The sequence below is a fragment of the Mus caroli genome, chromosome X (assembly GCF_900094665.2).
Source record: "Mus caroli chromosome X, CAROLI_EIJ_v1.1, whole genome shotgun sequence".
Lineage (NCBI taxonomy): Eukaryota > Metazoa > Chordata > Mammalia > Rodentia > Muridae > Mus > Mus caroli.
In genome coordinates, this window is record NC_034589.1 from 140,274,651 (window position 1) to 140,295,011 (window position 20,361).

The 20,361-nt window shown below is 39.8% G+C and overlaps 1 protein-coding gene across 5 annotated transcripts in view; it reads left to right on the forward strand.

Annotated features, from left to right (window-relative positions):
* Phf8 (PHD finger protein 8) overlaps positions 1-20,260 on the forward strand; it is a 103,546-nt gene extending 83,286 nt beyond the window's left edge. For all 5 annotated transcript variants that reach the window (XM_021153035.1, XM_021153037.1, XM_029473205.1 and 2 more), the window contains 4 exons: positions 7,920-8,015; positions 11,995-12,104; positions 16,565-16,901; positions 17,754-20,260. In XM_021153035.1, coding sequence (XP_021008694.1) covers positions 7,920-8,015; positions 11,995-12,104; positions 16,565-16,901; positions 17,754-17,842 — 632 coding nt within the window. In that variant the 3' untranslated portion in view covers positions 17,843-20,260. The remainder of the gene's footprint in view (positions 1-7,919; positions 8,016-11,994; positions 12,105-16,564; positions 16,902-17,753) is intronic.
* Positions 20,261-20,361: the final 101 nt, after the last annotated feature.

Genomic DNA, 20,361 nt, shown 5'->3' on the forward strand with positions numbered 1-20,361 from the left:
TTTTTTTTTTTGAGACAGGGTTTCTCTGTGTAGTCCTGGCTGTCCTGGAACTCACTCTGTAGACCAGGCTGGCCTCAAACTCAGAAATCCACGTGCCTCAGCATCCCAAATGCTGGGATTAAAGGCATGTGCCACCACTGCCTGGCTTCAGTTACTTTTTATGCAAAGTGATAAATACAGGTTTATTTAATTCTTCTACCTGTAGACATTGAATTTTCCCAACATCATTTGTCATAGTTGCTATCTTTATCCAGTTTATGTTTTTGGCATCTTTATTAAATATTAAATGGCTATATTTACATGTATCCATTTTTCTTCCTTCTTTTATATTTTACTGGTCCACATGTCTGGATGTTCTTTTTGGTTTTACCAGTACCATTCTGTTTTCGTTACCATGGGTCTGTAACAGTTTTGAAATCGGGAACAGTAATCCTTCCAGCTTTGTTCTTTTTACTGAAGTTTGTTTTAACTATCTGGGGTCTTTTGTGGTGAATGTTAGAATAGTGTTTTCTATTTTGTGAGGAATGAGAAGGGTTTTGATTATGATTACATTAAGTCTATAAATAGGTTTTGGTAGAGTATTCATTAACTCTACCAATCCATGAATATGGAGTGTTTTCCCCATTGTCTAGTATTATTCTCAGTCTCTTTTTTTCAGTGACTTAAAGTTTTCATTGTAGAAATCTTTCACCTTCTTGGTTAGGTTTTAGTTCTTGATTTTTTTTTTATGGCTATTGTGAATGAGAATGTACCCATATCTTTCTTGGTGTGTTGTTGGCGTACTGATATTTTTTCTTATTTTAATTATTTTTTTACATTCTGACCTCAGTCTCCCTTTCTCCTCTCCTCACAGTTGTTCCCTCCTACCTCCCCTTCTCCCCATATCCCTTCCTCATCCAAGTCTCTTCAGAAAAAGGACAGGCATCTTTTGGATATCAACCAAATGTGGCATATGAAGTTTCAATAACATTAGGTGCCTCCCCTCCTATTAAGGCTGGACCAGACATCCCAGTAGGAGTAAAAGGGTCCCAAAAGCAGGCAAATGAATCAGAGACAGTCCCGGTTCCCACTATTAGGAGTCTCACAAGAAAACCAAGCTACACCAACTGTAACATATCTATGTCAGTCCCATATAGGCTCCCTGGTTGTTGATTCAGTCTCTATGGGCACCTATGAGCACAGGTTAGTTGATTCTATGGGCCATTTTGTTGTAGTACCTTGACCCCTCTAGCTCCTACAATGCCTTACCCACCACTCACCCCCAACATACCCACCCCCAACATACACACACACATACACAAACTGCTTCCATAGAATTCCCCAAGCTTCATAATAATGTTTGGCTGTGGGTCTCTGGAACTGTTTCTATCAGTTGATGGATCAAAGCCTTCTGATAATAATTAGGCTAGGCACCAATCTATGAGCATAGCAGAATATTATTAGGAATCATTTCGTTGACTTTTTTGCCAATCATGTTTCGGTCTATCCTAGGTTTCTGGGCTTATCCAGCCTCGGGATCCTGGTCCTCTGGGGAGTGTCAAGGTCAGCTCCCTCTCAAGGCATGAGTCTCAAGGTGGACCAGTCATTGGTTGATTACTCTCACAATTTCTGTGCCACTTTTATAGCATCATTTCTTATAGGCAGAACAAATTGTAGGTTGAAGCTTTGTGGTTGGGTTGGTGTCTAAGTTCCTCCACTGGAAGCCTTGCTTGGTTACAGAAGATGGCAAGCTCAGTCTTGTATCCCACCCCAGCTAGGAATCTTAGCTAATGTTACCCTGAAGATAACTGGGAGTTTCCATTGCATTAGGTTTCTACCTTACCCAGAAGATACCCCTCCCAATTCTAGCCATCTCTCCCAGTACTCTCTCCCTCCATCCTCCCCCCTCCCCAATTCCAGCCTTCTCTCCCAATACTCTCTATCTACCTCCATCCTCCCCCCTCCAACCTGAACCCTCTTTTTTTTCATCCCCCCCATTCACCCACAATATCTATTCTACTTCCCCTTTCCAGGGAGATTCATGTATCCCCCCTCCTCAAGACCTCTTTGTTACTTAGCTCCTCTGGTTCTGCGAATTGTAGCATGGTTTCCTTTAACTTTATAGGTAATATACACTTATGATTACATACCATGTTTGTCTTTCTAGAGATAGTTGTGAGCTGCCATGTGGGTACCAAGAATTGATCCCTGGTCCTGAAGAGCAGCCAGAGCCATTTCTCTAGCCTAAAGTGTGTTTCTTGTATGAAACAGAAAGATCCTCTTTTCACATCCATTCTGTTAGCCCTTTGCCTTTGGGGGGTTGGGGATTGAGTCTATTGATAGTAAAGACCAGTGATTGTTAATTCCTATTGTTTGTTGTTTGGTGATGATGGTGTGGGTGGGAATAGCATGGACACACAAATGTGGTTCCCTTCTTGTGCAAGTGTGAAATTATTTCCTGTGTTTTCTTGGGTGTAGTTAACCTACTTGTGTTGGAGTTTTCCTTGTAGTACCTTCTGAGGGTAAATTTGTGGATGATTTTGTTTAAATTTGAGTTTGTCATGGAATATCTTGTTTGTTCCATCTATGGTGATTGAAAGTTTTTCTGGGTATTGTACTCTGGGTCTGTAGTCTCTGGCATCTGGACAGAGTCTGCAGCACATCTGTGCAGGCCCTTGTAGCTTTGAGAAGTCAGGTGTAATTCTGATAGATCTGCCTTTGTGTTACTTGACATTTTCCCTTGCAGCTTTTAATATTCTTTCTTTGTTCTGTATGTTTAGTGTTTTCACTCCTATTATTCTTAGGTTTAGTGTTTGCATCATGTCTCAGGTTTCCTGGATATTTTGGTTCAAGAGCTTTTTAGAATTAACATTTTCTTTAGACTGATGTTAACAAGTCTCTCAAGTTCTTCTCTCCTATCTTGCATGCCTGAGATTCTCCCTTCCATATCTTGTATTCTGTTTGTGATGCTTGCATCTGTAGTTCCTGTTGGCTTACCTAGATTTTACATCTCCCAAGATTCCCTTGGTTTGTGTTTTCTTTATTGGTTCTATTTCCATTTTCAGGTCTTGAACAGTTTTATTCATTTTCTTATCCTGTTTATATTTTTCTAGAATTTCTTTAAGGGATATATTCATTTCCTCTTTAAGGGCTTGTATCAACTTTATAAGATTGGATTTAAGGTCATTTAAATATCCAAGGCTTGTTACAGTAGGATAGCTGGTGGTGCCATGTTGCCCTGGCTGTTGTTACATTCTTATACTGGCCTCCAGTTATTTGGGTTTGAGGTTATTATAATTTAGCTGCCTATTTCTGAGTTTATTTTTGATGAATGGATGTTTTTTCCCTTGGTTTCTCTCAGGTCTTCTGGCATGAGCAGCCTGTGGTTCTTATGATCAGTGAGTCTTCAGGTTCAATAGGGTGTCTCCATTTGGTGTTTTGTTAGCCTGTATGACCTCTAGGGTTTTGGGTGCCTGTGTTGCCTATTGGAATCTGGGAACTGGTATGACTTCTGGGATTTTAGATACTAGTGTGGCTTCTGGAGTTTCTAGTACCATCTTGGCCTCCTGAAGAGCAGGGATATTCTGCAGGAGGTGTGGGCCTGGGGTTCCTAGTAACATTGTGGCCTTCAATAGAGCAGGGCCTTCTGCCAGAATTGTGGACTGCTGTATAAAGCCCAGGGGAGGGGGTGCTGTTGGGGACTGCTGGATCAGCTTTAAGAAGTATTAGAAAGTGATAGGTGGGTGTTTTACCTAGGGTTCCTAGTACCTCTGGTCCCAGCATAGCCTCTGGTAGAGTAGGAGTCTTCTGCTGGAGTTGTGAACCAGGATATGGAGCCCTAGATACAGATTTTTGTGATTTTTGTATCCTACCATCTGTTGATCATTTCTAGAAGTTTTATAGTTGTTTTTTAGAATATGTGACGTGCAAATAGGGACAGTTTAATGGATCCTTGTCTACTTTTTGAATAATTTAATAAGAATTTACTGTAATTCTTTGCAGATCTGTTAAAATTTTTCTGTGAATACATTTGGACCTGCACTTTTTTTTTTCCAAGACAGGGTTTCTCTGTATATCCATGGCTGTCCTGGAACTCACTCTGTAGACCAGGCTGGCCTCGAACTCAGAAATCTACCTGCCTCTGGACCTGCACTTTTGTAGTTAGAATTATTTTTATTACTGTTTCCTATGTTACAGTTCTGTTTAGGTTGTTGATCTCTTCTTGGTTTAACTTTGGTGGTTTAGATGAATCTAGAAATTTGTTCATTTCTTTTAGTTTTTTTTTTAAGTTAATGAGCTACAAGTTTTTAAAGTATTCCATTATAATATTCTTAATTTCCTTATGTCTGTTACAAATGGTTCCCTGTTCATTTTTTATTCTGTTAGTTTAGATCACCTGTTTCTTTCTTTGGTTTAGTTGTGTCAAAAGTGTCAATTTTGTTCATCTTTCTATAGAGTTCTTAGATTTGTTGATTCATTATATTGTTTTCTGTGTTTCTATCTTATTAGGTTCTGCTGTGATTTTTTTTTTTTTATTTCTTGCCACATACTGGATTTGAATTTGCTTTGTTCTTGTTTTCCAAAATCTTGAATGGCATCTTTAAGTAAAATATTTGTGCTGTTTCTGACTTGTTTGCTTTTTGAGACAAGGTCTTTCTGTGTAGCTTTGGCCAATCTAGAACCTGCAATGGAGACAGGGCTGGCTTGGAATTTAGAAAGGTCTGCACTGATTAAAGACATGAGTCACCATACCTGGGTCTTTCTGATTTTTAAGTGTAGGTACTTAGAGCCATAAATCTCTCCAGAGATTTTGTTGTGCTTTGTTTTCATTTTTATTAAGTACCAAGATTTTTTTCTTTTATTTCCTTCTCAATTTCTTCTTTGACCCATTCATCATTCAACAATGAGGGGTTTTTATCTCCCTTATTGCCATGCATTTGTGTACTTATTAGACATTTGTTTGCTTTTGATTTTGTGTTTTATTATCTTACAGTAAGATAGAGTCTTTCTGAATTTGTAAAGATTTGTTTTGCATTCCAAGATGTAGTCTATTTTAGAGAAGTAGTCTAATCATGGTTTCCCCTCCACCAACTCCTAGATCCTCTCCACCTCCCCACCCATCCAATTTCATTCCCTTTCTCTCTAGAAAGTAAGCAAACAAAAAATATTCCCACATAAACAGAATAGAAAAAAATAACACAAATACACAGGAGCAGGTACATGGACTTGCAGGGGATGGACTTACCAGGTTATATCAGAGTCACAGGTCTGGAACTAGGCCTGTGGGTGTGGAGATGGGAAGAAGTGGATGGGAGTGGGGCTATGAAACTGTTCTTAGGCTACTACTGTGCCATCCAAAATTTCAAAGTATAGTTTTCTGACCCTAAGGCACCAAGTCTTTCTTCTGTGTCACACTTAACTTCTTTAAAGTAGAAATCCTTTCAGACCTAACAAAGTAGTATTGGTGGCTTCTCCTGAAACAGCTGTGTTAGTATTCATTCCTTTCTAAGAATAATTAAATGCTTTTTTTGAAATAAAAAATCAGGAGGTAAAGTTTTCACTTCTTTGCTGAAGGAAGAAGGTCTGAAAAATAGACTCACTTTCTGTAGGGAAGCCCTCTGGAAAAACGTAGGAGAATTCTTGTGAGATTGTTACTTTTAGAGTTCTCTTCTAGGCTTGGGAGTGGCCTCAGAATTTTACGTCATCAGTTGGATCTTTCCAGACCATATTCCCATTAAAAATCCTAAGTGTCTTGCCTATGGATTATGAAGAATTGCCTATGGATTTTATGATAATCTGCATACTCTGTTTGTTTCTCTAAGGTAGGGTAGTTAAATATAGATATTAGATTGTGCAGGTCCAATAATTTTGGTCCTAGTTTAACTTAGTCGATATTTTTTCCTATTATGTATATTAAATATGTACTATTTACTTTTCCCATTCTTTCACAAACAATAAATACCTACTTTTCATTGTATGGGCTGCTTCAGTATAAAATCAAACACACATCTCTGGCCTCATTTGTAAATTAGAGGCAGCAGATGTAATAAATAATCAGTTCCTAAGTACAGTACTACATCTCCACGGCAGGCATAAAACACAGGTTGCGATGGAGAGCTGAGAAGGAGGAATCTGAACCAGATTATGAGAGCATGATTATACTCTTTTAAAAAAATTATTTACATTCCAGCTATTGCTCCCCTCCCAGTCCCCCCTCCTATAGTTCTTCATCCCACTCCTCCTTCCACTTGAATCTGAGAGGTTGCCCCCACTCCTAGACCTTCCCCTTCCCTGGGGCCTCAAGTCTGTCAAAGATTAGGCACATCTTCTTCCATTCAGGCCATACCAGGCAGTGCTGGGGGGCGGGGCCCTCAGACCAGCTTGAGTATGCTACCTGGTTGGTGGCTCAGTCTTTGGGAGTTCCTGGAGTCTGGGTTAGTTGAGACTGCTGGTTTTCCTATGGGGTCACTCTCCCTTTCAGCTTCTTCCAGTTTTTCCCTAATTCAACTAGGGCTCCGTGACTTCAGTCCAATGGTTGGGTATCTGTATCTGTCTCAGTCAACTGCTAGTAGGGCCTCTCAGAGGACAGCCATGCTAAGTTCCTATCTGTAAGCATATCATAACATCAGAAATAGTGTCAGGCCTTGGTATTCCCTAGCCCCATGATATGGATTCAAAGTTGGACCAGTCACAGGATTGCCTTTCCCTCAGTCTCTTTTCCATTTTATGTCCCTGCAGTTCTTTTAGACAATTCTAGGTCAGAATTTTTTTTTTATGGTAGATTAGTAACTTGATGCCTTGTCTTTCTACTGGGGTAGACTCTTCAAGTTCCCTCTCCCCATTGTTGGGCATTTTGGCAAAGGTCACCCCATTAAGTCCTGAGAGTCTCTCACCTCCCAAGTCTCTAGTACTTTCTAAAGCCTCCCTCCCTGCAAGGCTGCTGGTCCTGGTCTTCTGTGCTTCTCTCCTGGCCCTGCCGCCATACCTGATCCTATTTGCCTTTCCCCTACCCCTCCCCTCTCCCATCCTGGTCCCTCGCACCCTCTGCCTCAGGTAATTATTTTCTTCCTCCTTCTAAGTAGGATTGAAGCACCCTCACTTGAGCCTTTCTGCTTGATAAACTTGTGGTCTATGGGTTGTATCCTAGGAATTGTGTACATTTTTGCTAATATCCAGTTACCAGTGAGTACATACCATGCATGTTCTTTTGGGTCTGGGTTATGTCACCCAGGATGATATTTTCTAGATCCATCCATTTGCCTGTGAATTTCATGAAGTCATTGTTTTCAATGTAGTATTCCATTGTGTAAATGAACCACATTTTCTGTATCCGTTCTTTGGTTGAGAGACATCTAGGTTGTTTCCAGTTCTGGCTATTATAAATAAGGCTGCTATGAACATAATAGAGCACATGTTTTGGTGGAGCATCTTTTGGGAATATGTCCAAGAGTATAGCTGGGTCTTCAGGTAGAACTGTTTTCAATTTTCTGAGGAACCACCAGATTGATTCCCAGAGTGGTTGTACCAGTTTGCAGTGGAGGAGTGTTCCTCTCTCTCCACATCCTCACCAGCATGTGCTATCACTTGAGTTTTTGATCTTAGCCATTCTGATTGGTGTGAGGTGGAATCTCGGGGTTGTTTTGATTTGCATTTTCCTGATGACTACAGAACTAAATCTAGAGCAGCTAAATTTTAAAAGATGAGCCAAGTAACTCACATGAGTGACTATGAATTTGGTGAATGTAGAAGGACTTTCATAACAAGGGTACAACTATAGAGAAGGTACAAAATGTAAGATATTTAGGAACCTTCTGCAGTTGAATGTGGATTATGTAAATGAATATACTTGAAGAGGAGGAGGAAGGACTGAAATATGTATCATTCTGTCTTTGTTCTTTTGGATGAGATTTAATTTATCCTGCCTTCACCTCTCCCTACAGTCTATCCATCTCTGGAGTCTGATGATGATGACCCTGCTTTGAAATCTCGACCCAAGAAAAAGAAGAATTCAGATGATGCTCCATGGAGTCCTAAAGGTGATCTAGCATTCTATATCTTATACTCTGTAGGACTAATCAGGTGAAAAATAGAGACAATGTAAGACATCTGTAATCCAAGATCTTACTCAGCCTCTCATTTGCTTAGTCGGCAAGTATCTGTTACTTTTAGTACCATGTTAGGTGCCAGGGCTAAATTGATTGTGTGACAGACATAGTTTGTGTAATCTAGCTAGGAAAATCATAGCTATTGTTTTTGAAATCTTATGACTTGAGATGAAGGGAACCAGAAGAGTTCACTAAGCCATCTAAAGCTTCTAAGAACATTCTGGTAACTGTCATCCCAGCCCCACTATGATAATTTTGTTTTCAAGGAGGAAAACTATGCGGACTCTTGGGCTCTGCAAGAGTCCCATGATTGTCAACTACTAAGAAGTTATCCCTAAGGAAGGGAAGAAAGAGAGGGAAAGTAGGTACCTGAAGTAAACATGAAATTTTGAGAGAGAAAATAATTTTCTTCATCTCATTGGTTGGGCTATTTGCAGTGAAGAGCATTCAAGGGCTTATTAATTTTTGAATATGTATGATGTATGTTTCTGTTTATAGTGTTTGTGAGTATTTATATATGTATGTTCACTCCTGTGTGGTTATTTAAATATGTTTGCAGTTGTGTGTATATGGAGTTGAGAGAATAACATCAGGTGTGGGCCCTTGTCCTCCCACTTTGTGACAGAATCTTTTCTTGTTCAGTGCTAATTACCCCTATTTTCAGGGATTCTCCTATCTCTGCCTCCCATCCATTATAGGCATTCTGGGATTATAGATGTGCCTTACCACATCCAGTTTGGTGTTCCAAACTCCAGTTCTCATGTTTATGTGGCAAGTGCTTTGCCATTGAATTATCTTCCGCAGTCTATGATACTTTCACTTCTTAATAAACTACACAAATGTTAATGGCCTAAAATAATATTTACCATTTCTCATGATTCTTTTAAATCACTCTTAATCTAGAACAGTTCGTCTTGGTTTTGTTAGTTTTCTTATAGAAACTGATATAATGGTCCTGTAGCCAGTATCACCTTCTAGATTTATTTGCTTTCATGTAACACTGGCTTTTTTTGGGGGGGGGGGGTTCGAGGCAGGGTTTCTCTGTGTAGCCCTGGCTGTCCTGGAACTCACTCTGTAGACCAGGCTGGCCTCAAACTCAGAAATCCACCTGCCTCTGCCTCCCGAGTGCTGGGATTAAAGGCGTGTGCCACCACACCTGGCTACACTGGCTTTTTTTAAGAGACTGGTTTTTTTTTCTCTCATAGTATCATTTAAGTTTTTCTATATTTGTACTTTCTAAATTCTCAAAATACTGTAAATAGCTTGCTTTTAATTTCTTAACAACTCAAATATTGCTGCAATTCACCTGTTAACATGATTGCATGCTGTTCCACTATAGTTATCACTAATGACATGAAAATGTTCATACTCGGAGCTGGGTGTGGTCAATTTTGCCTTTAATATCTGCACAGAGAGACAGGTGGCTCTTTGTGAGTTCAAGGCTAGCCTAGTCTTCGTAGCAAATTTTAGGGCTACAGAGAGAGACTCTTTCTCAAGAAAACAACAAACTAAAGTTCATACTTGGAATCCTATATGTGTTGGTGCTATCTCAATTTCACCAGCTTTCTTTCTTGGGACTAGCTTATACCCTGTAAAGGAATACTTAGACACTATGTGAATACCCAGTTCTCTAGAACCAGTGTTTCATAAAGACTTGCAAACTGGTGATTTTTTTTAAAGATTTATTTTATTATTATATCGAAGTACACTGTGGCTGTCTTCAGACACACCAGAAGGGGGCATCAGATCTCATTACAGATGGTTGTGAGCCACCATGTGGTTGCTGGAATTTGAATTCAGGACCTTTGGAAGAGCAGACAGTGCTCTTAACCACTGAGCCATCTCTCCAGCCCAATATTTTTAGTTTTATAACTAATTCCACATTTGTAAGCTGGCATTCTTGTGTGTATATGTGTGTATCTGTCTGCCTGAGTATGTTCGTGTATATTTGGATGCACATGTTTTGTTTAATGGTTTATCTTCTGTCTGACTATTCAAAACATGCTTACCTTTTAAAAAGTACATTATAGAGCCATTTGAGATGACTCAACAGGTAGAAGTATGTACCATGCCTAACAGCTTGAGTTTGATCTCCAGGACCCACTTATTAGAAGTAAAGAACTGACTCCTACAAGTTGTCTTGTAACCTTCACAGTTGTGTCATGGTGACAAGCACAGTGTGAGGGTGGATGTCAGAGGATTTCAGAATAAATGAGGAGATAGCTCAGTAAAGTGCTTATTTGTGCAAATATGAGAACCAGAGTTCAACAACCAGCACCCACATAAATTATAAAACAAAAACAAAAACAACTAGCATTGATGATGGATACTTGTTATCCCAGTGCTGGGGAGGCACTTGCCCATTCATAATGGCCTATGTCTGTCATTGCTCTATCATGTGGGAGGCAAGATCTCTTGTTCTTTGCTGCTGCATACCCCTAGACTACTTGGCCCATTGTCTTCTAGCGCTACTCTTGTCTCTGCCTCATCGCTTACTCTAGGAGTACCAGAAACACAGACAAAAGCTACTGCATCTGGCTTTATGTGGGTTCTGAGAATTTGAGTTTGGATCTTCATACTTGCAGAGCAGATGCTTTACACACTGAGCCATTTCCCAAGCACCCTTGTTTTTTAAATGTTATTCTATGATTATCACTGAGGTGGGTATATGTGTGGAGGTCAAAGGATAACTTTATGGAATTGGTTCTCTCCTTTCACCTTTATGTGGATTCTAAAGAATGAACTCAAGTCATTAAACTTTGTTTGGTTTTTAATGTATATGGGGCTGGTGATTGAGCCCTGGTCCTCATGCTTGCACAGTAAGCACTTTACCAAGCTGTCTCCTCAGCCCTAGCTGGGATTCGTTTGTAAAGAAAAGCTTTCTTTTTTTCACTTGAATATTTGTTGCTCCTAAAAGATGCTTATTGAAAAAGATAAACAGGTAGTAATATTTTTAATTCAGTACTGTTAAGGTGCTATTAAAAGTTATGTCAAGAACTTCAAGAATTCATTGTTTGGTATCTATAGAATAATAATCTTCAATAGGTAGTATGTGTTACATATCAAGTCATTTGCACCAATTCTAAAATCTGAGAAAGAAGAGATAGGTGGGATCAGCGAGGACCCAGATATTTTATATATGTTATTATATAGCATACTTTTGAGGGATAGGCATGTTTTAAATATGTAAAAGTAAAATATATCTGTCAGATGATGAGTCTGAGTATGGAGGGCAAGGTAATGCAATATCATACTCTGGAGGTGCAATAAGGAAGTCATTTGTCTGAAGAAGCAGAAAGTAAGGGTGTTTAGCCTGTTTTCTGCAGCTGTAATGGAATATTACAACTGACTAAATTCTAAATAAAAGACTATTTTTCTTATGGTTCTAGAAGCTGGAAGTCTAAGAGCATGATGCTGGCATGGTATAGTCCTTCATGTTAAATTGTCCCATAAGTACAAGACGTCATATAGTAAAAGAGTAGGAGGAAAAAAGAGAGTTGAAATACACCCCTTTTAATACCTAACCCACACCTATAATAATAGCTTTATACTATTCAGGAAAACAGCACTATCATAACCTAATTGTGCCTCTTAAAGGTCTCCCATCTAATACTGTTGAAATGATCATTTAAGTTTCCACAAGAATTTTGGAGGGAGTGTTTAAACCATGGCAGTAGGTGAGGAAACAAGTTTGGAAAAGTAGGTAAGTCAGGAACAACAAGGTCATAAAAGCACATGAACAACATTAAATGCAGTTCAAGGAGGTTAATTTGTATTCATGTAAGCCTTGGTCATTAAATAGGACTCTGTGAAAAGCTAGAAGCAGGAAGAACAATATAGCTACCTTTGAAATAGTCGGAAGTTGAAGAATATAATTGGCAAATAGATTAGCATCCTGTTTCCCTTGCAGCCCGTGTGACTCCAACCCTACCCAAGCAGGACCGTCCTGTTCGTGAGGGGACCAGAGTTGCCTCCATTGAGACAGGCTTGGCTGCAGCAGCTGCAAAGCTTGCCCAGCAGGTAAGAGTTGACACCCAGCTGGTGGCCCTGCTACTGATGACTTAGAGCCTCAAAATTCAAACCTGTAGGGTGGTAGGATCCTGCTATTATGGATAATCTTTGGTCTTTGTCTTTGGCAGTATTCAAGCCCCTCCTATATCCTTTACATCCTAGCTTTGTGGCAAGCTAGTTGACATGAATTAGGGTTACCTAGTTGACATGAATTAGGATGAAAAAAGAGATCAGAGAAGTGTCCTTGTTGATGTCACTTGCCCCCCCTAACTATATGTAATTCCCACAGATGGGAGTGGGTGGGGGAGAATCAGTTTTCTTTCCAGGCGCGGTCCCTAGTAGGTCACCCATGCCTCAATGGAGGCCCCATGCCCATGTATAATAGACAACAGTAATTTGACTTGGTGAGTTACTTTAAAAACAAAGAACATATGAAATTGGGAGGGAAACATGATTGGGGAGAATCTTTAAGGTTTTGCAGGTAGGGGAGGCAGGCATGAATATGATCAATATATATTTCATGCATGTATAAAATTCTCAAATATGTTTAAAAAAATTGGAAAAAAAATCTTCGGGTAGAAAAACTAGATCTGTTATTTGCCTTCAGCTTTAGTCCTGAGGAAGTGACTCAGTTGAGTACACTTACGTTTTGAGTCACTCACCAATTTCGGAATTTGGCCTTTTACAAAGAGCGTTTTCTTAAACCCTTTATCAAATATTATTACCTTGATCTCTAACCCCTGCTTCTCAAGAGAACAAAATTCACCATTTTTCATCCTAAAAGGTCACCTTCACTAAATCAATTTTACCTCTTAGTATTAGTTTACAAAGTGCTTTAACATGTAGTTTGCTCAGAAACCCTAGGAATGTTTGGTTCTTTAACAATATCACATAGCTCCTCATGCCACATCCTATAGCTTAGAGTACTATTGAGCGTCTGCCTTATGTAGGTGCCCCTATGTACAGTGTCTAATATAATATTTCCAATAATCTTGTTCAATAGATGATATTTTCATCACTTTACAGGTAAAGAAAATGAGGCTCACTTAAATGACTAGTCCAGGATAAGACAGCCAGTAAAATGGAGGAGACAAGATTCAAACTCATATCCTCTAACTTCAAATTTCATGCTACTTGAGGTTTTTTCTTTTTCTTTTTCTTTTCTTTTCTTTTCTTTTTTTTTTTTTTTTTTTTTTTTGAGATAGGGTTTTTCTGTATAGTCCTGGCTGTCCTGGAACTCACTCTGTAAACCAGGCTGATCTCAAACTCAGAGGCCTGCCTCTGCCTCCTGAGTGCTGGGATTAAAGGCAGCTACTGCCGGGCACTACTTGAGTTTTAAAGTGAAATAAATAGTTAAATGTTTATATCTTTGAGTAATTATATTCTTTTTAAGTGAAATTTAAGAACTGTTTTTCATTTGATGTTCTGTAGAGCTATAAAGTTTCTGAAAAATGTCTTAGAAACTATTATTTGGAGCTAACAGAGATCAAGCAAACCAATCAATTAATCAAGTGACTTTTCTTTGACTAAAACTTCCCCTGCCATTCATCAGTGCCACATAAGATGTAACTTTTAAATAAAGGTTTTCTGTTGCTGTAAACAAACAGATGAAAGTGTAAAAACTACTCTTAGTGCTTTCTAAGGAGTAAGTACTAATTGGGTTGATAGAAATACTTCTAAGAAGAGGCTTTAAAGTTGGGGGAGGTATTAGATGCTATTTTGTGTGTGCACGTGTGTGGGAACTAGAAAGGATTTCAGGAAAATATTATTCCTTGCTAGAGGTCATAAAGCCCTATTTGTTTGGTCTCGAGGGACTTCTCTCTAATCTCCTGACTATCCTCCAATGTCTATCGTTTATGCCAGCCATACCCACTACAGTGTTTACGATTTACCCCATATACCAAATTGCCTCATGTCTTTATTTGCATAAAGCCATTCCTTTTGCCCATTCACTTCACCTACAATCACCTTATTTCTTTGCTCTTCATCTGTACTTCTCTATAGCATTATCACATGGTACTTATGATCATAAGGATATGTTACACTCTTTGGATGTATTTTAACTTGGTATCCTCATTTTAATAATGACACATGATAAATCAGTGTTGAAGTAAATTGAATGAATGAATGAATGAATGAGATTTTTCTGGATTGGAAACTTCATATTAGAAGATGAGTATAGCAGGGACACGTGGTGCACGCCTTTAATCCCAGCACTTGGGAGGCAAAGGCAGGTGGATTTTGAGTTCGAGGCCAGTCTGATCTACAGAGTGAGTTCCAGGACAGCCAGGGCTACACAGAGAAACCCTGTCTTGAAAAACCAAAAAAAAAAAAAAAAAAAAAAAAAAGAAAAGATGATGATGAGTATAAGTAAAGTTATAAAGTGGATTCTTGCCAGTCGCTGGTAGCTCAGGCCTTTAAATCCCAGCAAACAGGAGGCAGAGGTGAAGGCAGGCAATTTATGCCAGCACCCACCCACCCCCACACACACACTAAACAAACAAATGTAGAAAAATAACAGATTCTGGAACAGCTGCAACTGCCTTTATATAATTTCTCTTTTTCTCAGTTATTTTATGAGCATTGATTAAGATTAAGTAAAGAGTGTGTGTATGTCCTCCTATGAATAATAACACTTGATATAAAGTAAGGCTTAATGACATTTTCACCTTCAATCTTTATCAATATGGGTTGTCTAGCCACAAAGTAGAATACTATTAAAGTATGAATTTGGTTGGGAGCTTCATAACAGCTTTTTCAATAAAGAACTTGGCAAGGTGTAAGTGTTCTAGCATAAATTAATCCACTCACCACTTACATGCAAAAGAGATTAGCAGCAAAGGTAGGGAATTTTAAACTAATCTAGATGTGAAGACACAATTTATGGAGTTAGACTAGAGAACAGGGTAACAGAATTCATTCTTCTGGGTTTTATTTGTTGTTTTGTTTGTTTGTTTTTGTTTTTGTTTTAAGACAAGGTTTCTCTGTGTAGCCCTGGCTGTCCTGGAATTCTCACAGTAGATCAGACTGGCCTTGAACTCAGAGATCCACCTGCCTCTTTCTGGCATCCTCACATACACATACATACAGGGAAAATATCAATGCTCATTTTTAAAAAAAAAATGGAAAATAACAGGTAAGGATAAAGTTTTTTATTTTTAGAATGGGAATATAATTATTTTTTAAGATTTATTTATTTATTTATCTATTTATTATGTATGCAGCAGGCCAGAAGAGGGCACCAGATCTAATTATAGGTGATTGTCAACCACACCATGTGGTTGCTAGGAATTGAAATCAGGACCTCTGGAAGAGGAGCCAGTGCTCTTAACCTCTGAGCCATCTCTCCAGCCCGGGAATATAACTATTAATTCTCATTCTTAAAATTATTAAATGAATAATTCAGGAGCAATGCTTGCATGTATTACTAATAATTCTCATTCCTCTGAAATTTCTCTGATAGCCATAGCCTAACAGATCTTCTGAAGGCGAGTCTAGGCTTTTGTTCCCAAGAGAAGGCTAAGGAATATAGTCATGGAGTTGGTGTGTGTGACATTTCAGAAAGTTGCATGCTGTCAGCATGTGCTCAGGGCTCCACATGACCATTGTCCAGGTACCTACAAGATACTGGGAGAAGTGGCACAACTTCATATTTATTCTATACAAATTGAGATATTAAATTCAATGATTTAAAAAATTGTCGAGTCTTCTGTTCAAAGAAAAAAATCTGCAGAATGAAAAAAAAGCTATTATAAGAAATGGAGAATAATAATTAGATACTTTGAGTTCCTTTCACATGCTATATATTTTAATGTCATTTAAGCTTTCTAACAATTCTGAAAAGCAGGTATTACTTTACCATTTGCAGACAAGACAGCTGATATTCAGAAAGGTTAGTAACTTTAACTAAAATCATCTAATTTAGGAACTAGAAGCCTGGGTTTGAACTCACATTTACCGTATTCCAAAGCTAACACGTTACTCTCAGTTCATTTTGAGAAGATTTGTAAGGTGTCTAGTTACTAGATATGACTACTTTTCTATGAGGATTTGTGTTTAAATTACTTGTTATCCTTGCACTTCTGTTTTGTTATTTATAAAATGAAGAGGTTCCCCCCAACACACATAGGACTTTTATAAGAATATAGTAAATAATGTACCTAAGCTGCTGGTGTAAATTAGTTATTAGGAATGCCCATAGTTCACCAGAAACAAAGTCTTCAAAATCATTTACACTTGGCACTTTACTATTAAGTGGTAGGTGATGAGCTATGGGTGAATGATGTCAAAGAAATCACTGTAGACGTTGGAAGGCCTGTATAGTGTGTCCATACAAGGTGGACTTAGAGAGAATGGGGGAAAGGGGCAGGATGCAGAAACATGTTGACCATTGTCTTCTTACTTTCTGGGAAATTTTCTTTTTCTTTTTTTACTCTTTAATATCTCCACCGATTTGGCTTCTATTTCAGGAGCTACAAAAGGCCCAAAAGAAGAAATATATCAAGAAGAAGCCTTTGCTGAAGGAGGTAGAACAGCCTCGCCCTCAAGATTCCAATGCCATCATGACAATGCCTGCACCAACAGTGGCTACAACACCCCAGCCTGACACTTCCTCCTCACCCCAGCCACCTCCTGAGCCTAAACAAGAGGCTCTGTCAGGAAGTCTTGCTGACCATGAGTACACTGCTCGACCCAATGCCTTCGGCATGGCTCAGGCAAATCGCAGCACCACACCCATGGCCCCTGGAGTCTTCCTCACCCAGCGGCGCCCTTCAGTTGGTTCCCAGAGCAGTCAGGCAGGACAAGGTACATGACCCAAATGGAGATTAAAATGAGAGCTCTTAAAAGCTCCCTGGTCTAAATCTTAAGTGCTCTAGTAGATGAGAATACAAAGAAGCCAAACTTCAGGTGCTTGGATATTGGCCTTCCAATACCTACAGCTTAATAGTCCATGAAGAGGCAATTAACTGAATTTAAATAGAAGTAATACTAGATTTAGGTTTGAAAGATTCTTCTGGTGTTCATAGTGGAGGATGGACTAGAAGTAAGTAGTCTATACATTTCATTCCGAAAGGACTGAGTAATGAAAAGATGATAAACGTGAAGAGTAGTAGGATGTGAGAAGTGATTTGATGTCGCAAGACAAAAAGATGCGTGAGAGAGAAAATTCAAGCCCTTCTTTTCCTCCCATTGGCCAGAGCCCAATCCATAGTATATGGATGGATGTACTTCAAGGATACTGAGCTTGGTGTGATGTTTAGGGTCGACTAGAATGAGGGTTTTTAATGAAAGAAGGCCCTGAGCATGACATCCTCAGGGACATGGAACTATAGTCACTAGCCTACTGATCAGGATAACATGAATGGCATAGAAGTATATTGACCTCCTTAAAAAATTTTCTAAGGAAAGTGATTGAACCCAAAGTAAGTGATGGGAAACAACCAAAAAACTAGAACTATAGTAACTATGACTGCTGCAGCAATCAGAGAAGGAGTAGCCAAGCATGTGGCACTGAATAGAAGTGGTTAAGGAGGGTTCCTTGCCTGATATGGTGTAAGGGTGAAGAGCTTTGTTGAGAGAGAAAAACAAAGCATGGAGGTGTGGTATGGTGCTAAAATTGCTCATAAAGCCTCTGTTTATTTTGACCCTTCCTTACAGGAAAGCGTCCTAAAAAGGGCCTGGCCACAGCAAAGCAGAGACTCGGCCGCATCCTGAAAATCCACAGAAATGGCAAGTTACTTCTGTGAGACGAGCCCCATCAAGTCCTACTCCTTCATCCCTTCACCCCCATTGCCTTCTTCGTTGTCAACTCGGGGCACTCCTGGATCCTATGAGCCCCGGACAAGGTGCATTGTCCTGCTTTCTTGGGACTGACCAAAGGCACGGACTATCTCCAACTCCCTTTCCCACTTCCCCTACCTTTTTCCATATCCATAAATAGCAGGTAAATGGGAGACATTTCCAACTGACAAGAACCTTTTCCTGCTCCACCCACATATTTCACTTACACCTTGTCTTTATTCTTTTCCACTGCTCCTCTATATGGAAGGAATGATGAGGAGCAACATAAAGGGAGTCTGGGCCTGTCAGTTTCCTCAGCCATGGAGTGAGAAGCCCAGTGCTCAACATTTTCTGCACCTCCAGCCCTGTCTCTAAGCCTGCCCACCTCCACCCATTCCTACCCCTTCCTCACAACCAATGGATATACCCTACCTTCATTCTTGTTCCTGATAGAAGGTTGTGGTCTTTATCTTCTTTTACCTCTTTTTCATGACAAAATGAAGAGGGTCTTTATGACCCTATTATGGGACAACTCCAGAGCTGGCCTAGAAAAGCTGACTTTATCTGTCTTTGGGGGAGGGGGGAGGAGATTCCTTTTACTTTTCAAGGTGGGAAAAAGGACAGATACCCAAGCCTTTGACCATGATTGTTGCTTAGCCCACCAGAGGAAACTACTTTTGTCTGACTGCAAATGAAACCCCTATGATGATCTTCAGGAATTTGCCTGTATTTTTGAGGCCCTGTAGAACATTATCCCCATAGCTATAACTGGGTTCAAGCAGGTACAAACTCACCTCCTAGAAATCTGAAGTACCTGGCACATTGAGAACTATGGCCCCTGCCACCCCACAAAGCACAGCCTGGACCTTCTGAAGAGAGTGTGGTGACATAACCCTGAAGGGTCATTATCAGGAACTTCCATGTTTCTTTCCCCATCTAAGCTTAGTCTAAAGATTTCAGTACTAAGATCTTCACCCCTGGGACTTTCCACTTCCAGACCACAGGCCAACTATTCAAGCATAGTACAGATAGGCTATTCAAGTCTGAAGTTAGAAACAATGCCCATATGTGAAGTAGCAGATATTCTGATCCGCTTTTCTCTGCTTTCCTTTGTGATTGTCACTATTTTCCAGACAGTGTCCCCACCTCCCTCTTGTCTTGCCTTACTGGCAATCTGGGCTTGATGGAGACTGCTCCTTCTGAACAACCCATTTTGGCACTGCCCAAGTGGGAGTGTCCTCTACCTTCCACTTGTCCTCATCCCAGCTTGCCTAGTGCTTCTGGGGAATTTAACAGCTATGATGCAGACCACAGGGAATTTGTGAGGCCTCTGTGTTATCTTTTATGTTTGTGGCTTATCTTTCTTTTTTTCTATAGATGTATCGCCTTCATCCTTATTGGAATGGGGGATACTTTAGCATATTTGCTTTTTCTACCTTGGGGACCCCCAGGGGCCAAGCAGTCCTCCTTTAGTCACACCAAAGGCAAAAGGCCTGGCTACCTCCCCTTTAGCACGTGAGGTCCCTATTCCCCTCCTTTCTACTCAGCTTTGCTTATCTTGGAGATTTCAAGGCAGCAGTAGGGAAGTAAGGGGAAAGCAGGAGAAGCTCCTAACCCTGTATGGGCAACTTCCTGACTAAAGGCTGACTGTTGTCACCAAAAACAGGTCCCTAGCCCTTTCACCCATTAAAACTCCCTCTTGAACTTTCAAAGGCAGCTAATTGCTAGCACCCTCGCCCCACCCATTCCAGGCCTCTTTTCCCTCTGTTTCTTTGTTAGAAGGTTCTGTGGAGCTGAAACCCAGCCTCTAATGGGGTTTGTTTAGTTTAGTTGGGTTCTCAGAGTCTCCTGTTATTTTGTGTTGTTTCCAATGAAAAGCAAGTTTACCCTCAAAGTTATGCTTTTCCAAAGAAGCTAGTGTGTTAGTGGTGTTGTTGCTGTTGTTGCTGTTGTTGTTGTTGTTGTTTTGTTTGTTTTGTTTTTATGTTTCAGGTTCTAAGTGAAGTGAGGTGGAGAGGAGTTGGGAATAACCAAGGTTTAGAACATGGTGAGATAGTTACCTCTGATCTGCAATCCCCAGCAGAGAGTTGGGGTAGGATAAGAGGGCAGAGAGGATTTCTATTCACCTTTAATATATTTTTACAAAAAAGCAAACAATTTAAAAACAAACCCACCGCTTCTGTACATGTCTAAATATATTTTTAGAAGTGGGTAGGATTGTGATTTCTGATGCAGGGCCTTTTTATAAATAGGTTAGAGTAGCCTCATCCAGATTTCTCTGTTGTTTGTTCCCCTTGTTTTTTCTTATGTTGTGTTACTAATGTAATTTATATATTTTTTAGATCTCCCTTTCCTGTAGAGATAAAAGTGATTTATCTTGGCAATTTTGTTGCTTGACATTATTATTCATAGGGGGGTAGGGGGTGGTCATGGGGTGGTCGTGGTGAGGGTGGTGGTGAGGGTGGTGGTGGTGGTGGTGGTGGTG